Source organism: Mustela lutreola, chromosome 2 (genome assembly GCF_030435805.1).
Source record: "Mustela lutreola isolate mMusLut2 chromosome 2, mMusLut2.pri, whole genome shotgun sequence".
Lineage (NCBI taxonomy): Eukaryota > Metazoa > Chordata > Mammalia > Carnivora > Mustelidae > Mustela > Mustela lutreola.
The window spans coordinates 12,790,686-12,801,364 of record NC_081291.1 but is presented as its reverse complement, the minus strand read 5'-3'; the positions used below and the strand labels follow the sequence as shown (position 1 = coordinate 12,801,364).

Sequence of the window (10,679 nt, the reverse complement as noted above, 5' to 3'; positions counted from 1 at the left end):
TTTAAAGGGGCTCATATGCTTCTCCTAAAGCTGATTTTGATGTTGGAAGTGTGTACCGTGTGCCAAGCCCGCTCCAAGTCTCACCTCCTTCATTTGCACGAGAACCCCGGGAGGAAGATGTGAAGAGCTCTGTTTATGGGTGAGGATGTACTTAGGGGTGAGCCAGGGGCAGAGGATGTAGGGAAAGAACTCCAAGTGACTGGGTTTCAAATCCTGGCACTGACCTCCTATAACCGGGTGACCTTGGCTGTGCCTCTCCTCCTCTCTGACCCCTAGTCTCTTCTTTAAAATATGCAGCATGAACCTACCTGCTGGGCCTGCTCAGAGGCGGAACAGAAATAATGAACGTGGAGGCTTTGGCGTGAGGCCTGGCACACAGTAGATGCCCTAGACCCTTCCTGTAACTGGTTATTATTACTCAAATCACCACGTCACCCCACCGGCAGCTGCAGGACCAGACCCAAGCAATGTCTTTATTACATTTCTCGGTTCCTGAGGACTAATAACAAGGGGTCCAGTGTGAGCAACCCCCAGAGCCAGGACAAAGCTCTTCTTTAACAGTACCCAGGGGCAAAGGGTGGTGGTGGGTGGTACTCCTCAGGGAGCCAGTCCTTCTGGGATTCTGCCAAGTCCTTTGTCTCTGGTCTGGACACTTTGGAGGACAGAGCCCTCACTACCGCTTGGTGCCAACCCTTGACCCTCGGGGTCGCCTCACTCCAGCTGGCCAATCTTGAGGCTTTCCTGGATGGGTCGGCTCTGTCTCTCCGATCCTGGGGCCATGAGGGGCTTGCAGGGGACATGGCCACTGAGCTGTCTGTGTCGACGTTATCGTCCCAGTGTGTGTCACCTGGCGTGGTCCTTGAGCTGTGTGTCGCTATTGGTGGCCCAGCACTCCAGAGCGAAGACAAGTTCACAGATGGCAGGTGGAATGGCAGCTGCTGCTGGACCCTCTTGCCTGTCTCAGGGAGTGTCTTGAGGTTCCTCCAGAGTTTCCGGCAGGCCTTCTCAAGAGGAGCTTTTGGGGGGCAGGAGGAAGTGGCTTCCTCCGTGGAGACTCTGTCCATCTGTGCTCGTGGCTCCCTTCCCTTTGGCCAGTGAAGCAGGACCGGGCTTGCTGAGGTCTGAAACCAAGAGCAGGTGAGACCTGGGCCATCCCACCCACCAGAGCTCTAAATCTGCCCTGGAGGTTGGGACATGGGTCCCACTCAGACATCTGGAGGGGTGAGAAGGACCCCAAGTGAACCCCCAAACCTGATCCCATGCCCCCTCCCCCTCCGCATGAACACCTTCATTATCTCCCCCAGAGACTGGCAAACTCTTTCCATAAAGGGCCAGAGAGTAAATATTTTTAAGTTTCTTGGCCACACAGTCTCTGTTCTGAGGCAACTGAGATGGTTCGTCAACGAGTGAGTGTGCCTGCATTCCAGCAAAACTTGATGGATATGCAAATTCCACTTTCATCTGATTTTCACAGCTCATGACATATTATTTTCATTTTTATGCTTTTCGACTGCTCAAAAACATGAAAGCCATGCTTAGCTCATGGGCCAGACAGAAACAGGCCAGATGGAGTCCTCAGGCCCTGACCTACTTGGTCATTCAGGTGACCTTGGTGGCAGATGGCGACAATGCCCCATCCATCTCCCTTTGCCCTGAGCACTCAGTGCCCCCAGCTCCACTCCCAAAGGCCAGCAGAGGGGACTCTGGCCGGGGTCCTTCTATGAACCCATGGCAGGCCAGAAGTGCAGAGAATTAAAATCTCCCAGAAGTGGCACTTGACCAAGGACTAATGGGAGATGGAGTATCAATACCCCAACTCCTTTCCCCTAAGGTGGGATAACCGGAATGCATGTCCCATGCAGAGTTCCAGCCTTCCCGGGGGGGAGACCAAACCTTGGCTTCCCACAGGGGAACCTGCTCCCTAACACGCCCTTCCTGCGCCGCCCTCTTCTGTCCCACTTCCCCACTCCCCTACTGGCACATCTTGGGATCACCTCCCAAATAATGGAGGCCCCAGGGACTCAAGCCATGACAGCAGCTCGCTTCCCCTCACCCCCCACCTCCAGATTCCCTTCTAAAATGCCTAAAATATCCTCTTCTTGCTCTACCCCCAGGGATCCTTTTCTGGTCCCTCCCAGTCTCTGCCTTGGACAGTCCCTACCTCCTTCCTGCCACCTCCTTACTGCCACCAGGCAGCCCCTCCTGCAGCTGGTAGCCACAGGCTCTCTCATTGCAACTCCCCCTGCACAACTAGACTAGAATGCCAGCTCCTCACCCAGGCCCCAAGGCCCTGCATGACTGGCTCCTGCTGTTCCTGGCCCCTCACCTCCCAGGGACCTCCCTTTCATTCAGCCCACTCCATACACATACTGGCTATTGTTGTTCTTTTGATCTGCAAATACACTGAGCCTCCGGACCTTTGCATGTGCTCTTTTCTCTACCTGAAACACCCTCCCTGCATCACTGTGTGTGACTGACTCCTCCTTATCCTATGCATCCCAGGTCTACACCGCCTCCCCCAGGAGGTCTTCCCTGACTGTTTCCTTCACCACTTAGCTCCACACCCACTGATGTTCATCCTACCAGCCTGTTTCATTGCCACTATTATCAGAACTTCCTTGCCATGTGGGGGCATGGAGGACACCACTCACTATCACAGTCTGATAGGGGATGCAGACAGGAAACATGAAAACCTACAAATAAACTTTAACCCAGGAAAAGACCAGTTAAATTATGAATACCTCCCAGAGCTCACAGTCTGATAGGGGAGGCAGGCAGGAAACATGAAAATGCACAAATTTTTAAACCACAAAAAGACTTTTTAAATTGTGAGGAGAGATCTGCAGTGAATGAACAGAGTGAGGTGATGGAGAATGCAGAGGGGACTACTTCCAGTCTGGAGTCTGGAGAGGGAGACACTTGAAGAATTGAAGAAAGAAGCCAGGCATAGGAAATCTGGGAGCAGAGCACACACAGCATGTGCAAAGGCCCTGAGGTTGGTGGCACAAACATGTGCAAAGTTCCTGAGGTGGGACCAGCACATGCAAAGATCCTGAGGCTAGTTTGATGCATCAGAACAACAGAAAGGATAACAGAGAGGCTGGAACTGGGCTGGTGCTGGACACAAGGAGTAGCTGAGGTCACCGTTTGGATTTTCATTGCAGTGTCTTGAAAAATCACCGGAAGGTTTTATATTTAGAGCTATAGGGTCTAATTTTTCACTCTAGAAAGTCTCCTCTGTCAGCTGTTGGCCACTTCTGCCCCTGCCCCACCCCTGTGTTGGAGATGCGAGCTTTCTGTCACATACCTTCTCAGGTGCAGCCCTGGGATAGGAGGAGGAAGGATTCTGATGCTCCCTGGGGACATGGGCGGGGCTGGTGACTTCCTCAGTCAGTGCATTGGAGTAAAGGAAGAGATCCTCATAATCCAAGTTCTCTGGATCCTTCTGTAGGGCAGAGGGCGTGTACTGCTCATCTCCCTCCCAAGGAGGGAGATGGGGGTGGTCCCAGGGTCCCAGACAAACCCTAGAAGGTGGTGCTCAGGACCTGCCTTGCCCATGAACCTTGTATGGAAGCCTGCCCCTCCCACAGTAGCTTCGGAGGGTAGGAGCAACCCCCCCACCCCCTCACCCCCCCCACCCCGCCATCCCCTTCCACTCCCATGAGCCTTCTAAGGAGATATATTATTCCTATAGATCAGCCAAGGTTATACCCCCACAAACGAACCCTTGTAACGAATTAGCCTGGGGGGCTGGGGTGAGGCAAGGAAGGGGGACCAGAAGGGGTGGGGCTGTGGGAGGGCAGGGACCACAAGCAAGACAGAATCACAAGAGGCTGAATGGGGAGCATGGGAACAAAATGAGTCTGGGGGCTTGGCCCCTGCGAGGGCGGCTACAGTCCCCCAGGGGTTCCAACCCTTACCTGCCCACAGGGCCGGGTCAGCAGGTCCCTGTGTGGCCGCACAGGCTGCTGCTGGTGGAATGTGACTAGGGCGTCCAGCGAGGCATGGGCCTTCTCTTCCCCAGGGATCATGAAGCTCCCATCATCCAGAAGCTTCACCATGAAGTGGCGGCAGCAGCTCTGGGCTCTGCGGTGACACTGCTGGGACTAGAAATCCTATTCCTCCTCCTTCCGACCCCATCTCCCACCAGCCCCTCCCCCAGCTGGTGGCACTGAGGCTGCAGCTCTAATGTTTAGGTTCCTAGAAGCCTTCTGCATTTTTTTAGCCATGTGACACTGGTACTAACTACACTGTGCCTCAGTTTCCCCATCTATAATGTGGGGCTACTAAGGCTGACCTCGGGATTTCTCATGAAAATGGAATAAGCTACCGCAGATAAAAGCTTAGCTCGGTGTCTAGCTGGAGTCAAAGGATCGGTAGAAGTGATGGTAGTGAAAACCAGAGTCAGGCCTCCACGCTAAGTCTATGCACTGGCACACAGCAGGTCCTCAATAAATGGTCTATTAATGGATGGATGCACTTATTAATGGCCCACTATGTGCTTAGTATATCTCATTTAATTTTCACAACAGTCTGAATGACTTTAACATTCTTATATTAGAGATGAGGACTTTGGGGGAGGCACAGATAGGTTGAGTAACTTGTCCAAGGTCACACAGCATGTAAGTGGCAGAGTCAAGCCTTAGACTGTGTGACTCAGGACCTAAACTTTTCCCATGGTGGGTAACTCTCCAGTGAAGCCATTGGATTTTTTTTTTTTTTTTTTAATTCCTTTGGCCTGGAGTCCTTTTTGAAAAGTGGTTTGTGTTGTTGAATCCTGTGGGACGCCCGGTCAGGTTTTGAGGCCTTAAGGAGCTGGACTGCCCTAAGTTTCCTTAACATGTTCCTGTGGGTGGAGTCACAGAGCTGCCAAGCAGATGGCTGAATGGGGAGGGGTGGTTAGGGGAGGGCAGCAGCCACTCTTGGGCTCCCAGCAGCCCCTGTTCTCGGACACATAGGCTGTTACCACCAAGCCCCCATCTGCTGGTTATAGCCGGACCTGCAGCTGCAGCCAGAGTTGGCTAGAACTTGACACCAGCTGCTCTCTGAGCAGTTGTGGCATGATACACCCCTTGCCTCCTCCCAGGAAACCCTGGAGCCCTCCCACCCCTTCCCTGGCCCCTAGCCCGGGCCTTACTTGTAGGACAGCGTGTAGCCAACGTGGCTGTGACTCACTCTAATGAGAAAGGATCCCAGTGGCTCTAACTCCAGCAAATTCTCGGCGTCCCTGGAAGGACAGACACAGGAGGGAGATGTGCACCCGTTATCCCAGGACTGAACAAACCTAAACCCCCTTGTTGTGGTTTCACACCTTGGGATTCTCAGGCACAGGGATGTTCCAATCAGGGGCAGAGGCCTCTGATGACTTTGACCCCAGGACAGAATTTCTTCTATATCCCACCACCCTTGCCTGCCTTCCTGATGCCTGAAATGCCCTCATACCCAGTAACTTCTCACCAAATTACTACTAGTATTCACCATCATCGTGACTATGATTATCCTGGGGTCACAGAGAGGAAGAAGGTGGCCTTCTATAGGACACGATGGGGAGACTTGGGACCCAAGCTGTCTACTCCAAAAGCTGCTGACCACGTGTAGCTACTGCTCACTTAAAATGTGGTTTTTAAGATGCGCTTTTGGCATAGGATACCAGAGGTTCAAGACTTACTATAGGATAAAGGAATGGATACTATCTCATGAGTGAGCCTTTAGTGCTCATGTTGAAATGGTAATATCCTGGATATACTGGGTTGAAGAAAAGATAAGATTAAAATTAATTCTGCCTGTTTCTTTTTCCTTCTTTTACTATAGCTACTAAAAGCTAAAATTGCAACACGTGGCTCACATTATATTCTTAGGGGTGTCCCCACCCCAAAACTCAGAGATAGTGGCCAATCTGCCCTCTTTGTGGCTTTTGTGACATTCTCTCAATGTCTCTAGGCTAATGCTGGCCATAGATGTTCTCTTCATTTGTTTGAGAACTGAGGGGGTGAACTAATGAGATGTATTTGTTCATGTCCTCAGAACTCAGACCAGTGTAGAAAGTGCATGTAGGTCATGTCCCTGATGGATGGAGAGCAGCTGTTTGGGACACTGTGTTAAGGAGGATTCAGAGGCTGCACCCTGCCATGATTGATGGTGGATGCCTGGCTTCGGGGAATGGGTCCCTGGCAGTGCTGATCTGGTGGCCACTAGTATAGAGAAAGCTGAGGTTCAGGGATGGGAAGTAGCTGGCCCACGTCCCACACCGAGTCCCCACCTGCCCAGGACTTTAGAGCTCTGTTCACCAAGCCAAGCTGAGTCCAGAATTCTGTAGAAAATCTGCCCAGGGCGGGGGCAGACAAGGAAAGAGGGTGAAGGGCATGGTGGAAGGTGTGTGTGTGTGTGTCCTTACTCTCTCGAGATGGCACCGTGGAACCATGCAGGGATCCCTTCTTGGGAGAGCTGAACCACCTGCGTCTGCACAAACCAGTCCAGTCGAGGGGGCAGTGGTGGGGGAAGTTTTCCTGCCTCTGTCATGGCTTTCTGGGGAGCGGTTACCTGGCAGTAGGAGGGAGGAGAGAGAGTCAAGCCTGGTCCACCTCCTGTACTTTGCTCTGTTCTTACAGCTCATGGTGCCTCCTCCTGGGGTAAGTCCTCCAAGCGGGTGAGAGCAACAGGCTTGAAACTGGCTTGTGTTTCTTGAGCACCTACTATGCATTCATTCATTGGCTTCTTCCAAAAATCCTCCCAGAACTTTTCCTTGTCCTTCTATTCTTATTACACTATTACGAGTTAGAAAGCTCCCTTTATAAATAGATGCATTTAAGCTTAAAAACTGACTTTATTGAGGGGCACCTGGGTGGCACAGTCGGGTAAGCACCCGACTCTTGGTTTTGGCTCAGGGTGCAATTTCGGGGTCCTGAGATCAAGCTCTGCATTGGGCTCCACATTCAGCATGGGGTCTGCTAGAGATTCTCTCCCCCTCTCCCTCTGTCCCTCCTGCTAGTGCACACACTCTCTCTCTTTCTCTCTCAAATACTTTTTTAAAAGATGAACTGACTTTATTTAAATAAATATCAACATCCCAGGAGCTATGGGGACATGGCAAAATGGTAAGTGAAGGGGCACCTGGGTGGCTCAATGGGTTGAGCTTATGCCTTCGCTCAAGTCATGATCAGGTCATGATCTAGACCTGGGATCGAGCCCCGCCTCGGGCTGTCTGCTCAGCAGGGAGCCTGCTTCCCCCTCTCTCTCTTCCTGCCTCTCTGCCCACTTGTGATCTCTGCCTGTCAAATAAATAAACAAAATCTTAAAAAGAAAATGGTAAGTGAAGAAACACTAGAGAGATGTGGCCCTGAGTAACTTCCTTTGCTCCCAACATCATCATGTCTGGTGGCACCAAAGCCACATCTGTAATGTGTCAGGGACAACAACATTAATTCACATGAGTTTCGACAGTTTTAAGCTCAAGGTAACACTGGAACTGTGAGCCAATGACAGGGAGCTGAAGAAAAAGAATAGTCCTGATTTTTTAAAAATTATTTTTAAAAGATTTTATTTATTGGATGCCTGGGTGGCTCAGTTGGTTAAGCAACTGCCTTCAGCTCAGGTCATGATCCTGGAGTCCCAGGATCGAGTCCCGCATCGGGATCCCAGCTCCATGGGGAATCTGCATCTCCCTCTGATCTTCTTCCGTCTCATGCTCTCTCTCGCTGTCTCTCTTTCTCTCTCTCCAATAAATAAATAAAATTACTGGGCTGTTTCCAGAGGTGGGGACATATTGACTAACCTAGTCAATATTGACTTTCTTCTGCCAGAAGACAGATGCTGAGCATGCCCACCCGGGAGAGGCCCAAAGGCATTCTGGGAGGAGTAAAATTAAAGAGATCTATTAAGAAATATTTAATAAAGTCAGGTGACAAAGCAAAGAGCCTGGAATCAGAGCCAGCTCCCCCACTCAGCTGCTGTGTGACTTGAGTAAGTCACTTAATATCTCTGTGCCTTTAGTTTCATCTGTAGTTTGGGGATATGACCATATTTGCCTGGGAAAATACAGTTTATTGTATTCAGAACTATGCGCTCTGTGTATATGATAAATACTCATGAATCCAGTAGTGTCCAGGTTTGTTCTTTTTTCTACCTGGGAGAACTCCTAGTTATCCTTCAAGACCCAGCAAAAATATCCCCTCCTCCAGGCAGCTTTCCTGTCTCTTCCCCTAGACAAAGCCTTGGCCTCCTTCTCTGTCTCCCATCTTCCCCTCTGCTCCTGCCCAAGTTTTGCCTAGCCTTGCCTCGTGGAGGTCAAGTGTCTGCCGTGCATGTGAGTCCTGATGGCTGGTTTTTCTTTCTGTTAATTCAAGTGCCTGACTTAAGCTTTGACTGCCAAGTCATCTGCTTGAACTCACTGAAGTCTATCACGAATAAACACATTGAGAGCCGCACAACTAGATAAAGAGCCAGTATATCCCCCCCCCACCCCCTGGTTTTCTTCCCCCACCCCCACAGCCCCACCACGAGGTTCCTTTATTTCAGACATCCTAGTTGATTTCGGTAACTGGCCATTTGGATCATTTCCCCCCCTTCTTTCTTTTCTTTTTTCCTTCTTCCCATGCTTCAAATTCCTGCTCTTGTTATACATTCACTAATAAGGAGCCCCCCAAACCCTAGCCACCCCCCCACCAAGCCCAATAAAAGCAGAACCCCAGGGCCATGTGCGCTGGCTTGGTTCCTCTCTACAACCTGGTTGTGTGCCCCCTGGACACACAAAGTTTCTTCAAAGTTTCCAGGTGGTTATGGCTGAGGGTCAGCTTGCGATCCTAATAACCACAGGGGTCAGTCCTGTTGTCACACTGGTTTGGCAAGGGGAGACATGAGTGGGAAGCTCAGGGGCCTGGGCGAGCGCCGGAGTCATTTACTATCAATCGACCGAGATGCACAAAGCACTGTGTCTGTTTCTGTCTCCCCCATATGAAGGGCGCCCAGAGACCTGGCCCAGGGCTAGGTCATTTTGGATTTTTCTGGGTCCCCAGTACTACCTGGTGCTGGGCAGGCACAGACGAGTGTGCAGGGGTGTCTGGTGATGAACATCCAGGGATGAATGAATCCGTACTAAGTTTTGACCTCCTGACCCAGACACTGGGGCTTCCCCATCTCCTTGTCCCCCACACTCCAGCCCTAAGGGACATCCTTGTTCTACCCCAAACTGACCAAGCTCTCTTACCCTCCACACCTTGGTCCATGCTGTTTCCCTGCCAGGTATGCCCTCCCCCATGCCCCAGCTCCGTTTTTCAATGGTCAGCTCCCACTGGAAATTCCTTCTGCTTTCCTGGTCTCTACCACCTTGTCCCTCCTTCTGGCCCAGCCTGGCTCTCACGCTCTGTCTTCTAGAAATCTGGGATGACGCTGAGGCCCTCGGGCCCGGGCCTCACCCAGCATGGGGCAGGCCCAGAAGTGGGCGTGTGGCTGGCTAAGGGACTCCCACCCTGCACTTACCTGGGAGACCCCTGGTCGGCCAACGCCCTCACTCTTGCTGTGCTCAGAACCTGCAGGAGCCTTGGTTTCGATTCAGGGTCTGCACGTCAGTGGGGTGGGGCTACTGCCCCCGGGCTGTTCCTGTTTCCTTAAGCAGGTGAGCCCTAGGGGCGGGACTGGGACTCTGCTGGTTGCCCTGGGTATGCTATGCAGTCCAGCAAAGCCTCTGAGCTGTGTAGAGGGACACCCTAGCTTCACCCACGACAAGCCTTTATTGAGCACTGTTTATCTGTGTGCCAGATCCTTAGGGGACAGAGAGGGACCCCAAGAGGTGCAAGCCCCACCCCTCCTGGCATCTATAATCTAGCAAGCAATGAAGAAGAGTAAGAAATGATTAATGTTTTAAAGGAGACAGCTTCTCAGGAAGGAGGGTCTGGAGTTGCAAGAACCCCAGAGGGGGTTTAAACTGATCTGGAGGAAGCGGCGCTTTGGGAGTTAACTTGATTGTGAGGTGCAGAAAGAGAGGGCTATAGGTGGAGGGAAGAGCACAGGCAAAGGCCTGAGGCAGGGTCAAACCTGGACAGGCTGGGGCCTCCTTATGCACATGGGGCCACATTATGACTTCCTCTGTAACAAAACACACACTAAAACCACATTTAAAATGATATTTTATGGCATTGGCATCTAGTCCAAGCTGGATTATTATATATTCATTATTGTATTCATTTCTTTTCTTCTGATTTTAGAAAACTAAGACATGCTAGGGAGCCCTACTCGCCCCCCGCCTCCCCCCGACCCCCCGTAGGCCATGAGTGTAGGAGCTTGTGTCTAACGGACCAGGCAGGCCCGGATGTGAGCCAGCTGCACCTCCTTCCCCAGCACAGGGGCCAAACCACTTCCTTCTCCCCTTTCAGGCAGAAATAGCCCAGATCCTCGTGGCTGAGCTGGGGGCCTCCCCCGGGGGCTTATCACCCTGGGCCAGCCAGTCTAGATAGCTCTCGCTGCAGGCTCAAGGTCGGTAGGGGGTGGCCTTGTCTGGAGTCTATGGGTCCACAAGTCCCAAGCGGGAGACACATGGGATGTGGCCTCTTACTCACCCGACTGGGTAGCCTTGGGTAACTTGCTCAACCTCCCTGGGGCTCGGTTGCCTCAACTGTGAAGTGGGCATGATTACGGCCCCCCTTAATCACGGGATGATGGCAGGAGTGACAGTCATCAAGCCTGAG

General features: G+C 51.8%; 1 protein-coding gene across 3 annotated transcripts; it reads right to left on the bottom strand.

The window, feature by feature from the left end:
• Positions 1–447: 447 nt before the first annotated feature.
• HSH2D (hematopoietic SH2 domain containing) lies at positions 448–9,632 on the bottom strand. 3 transcript variants are annotated; one of them, XM_059160344.1, is made up of 7 exons: positions 9,475–9,632; positions 7,772–7,845; positions 6,395–6,540; positions 5,176–5,227; positions 3,921–4,106; positions 3,308–3,445; positions 448–1,121 (listed from the first exon to the last, which is right to left on the bottom strand). In XM_059160344.1, the coding sequence occupies exons 3-7, from the start codon at positions 6,517–6,519 to the stop codon at positions 555–557; spliced, it is 1,068 nt and encodes a 355-aa protein (XP_059016327.1). In that variant the 5' UTR covers positions 6,520–6,540; positions 7,772–7,845; positions 9,475–9,632; the 3' UTR covers positions 448–554. The 3 variants fall into 3 exon arrangements, with proteins under 3 accessions (XP_059016327.1, XP_059016324.1, XP_059016325.1); XM_059160341.1 differs by having other exon boundaries at positions 3,921–4,086; positions 5,138–5,227; positions 9,475–9,620; XM_059160342.1 differs by lacking the exon at positions 7,772–7,845 and having other exon boundaries at positions 3,921–4,086; positions 5,138–5,227; positions 9,475–9,620.
• Positions 9,633–10,679: the final 1,047 nt, after the last annotated feature.

Coding starts and splice junctions, on each gene's coding strand:
- HSH2D (XM_059160341.1), bottom strand. CDS start 6,519: ATGACAGAGGCAGGAAAACTTCCCCCACCACTGCCCCCTCGACTGGAC. Junction 4,087..5,137: donor GGCTACACGCTGTCCTACAA/GTAAGGCCCGGG, acceptor GTGTCACCGCAG/AGCCCAGAGCTGCTGCCGCC. Junction 3,446..3,920: donor TGACCCGGCCCTGTGGGCAG/GTAAGGGTTGGA, acceptor TCTGCCCTACAG/AAGGATCCAGAGAACTTGGA.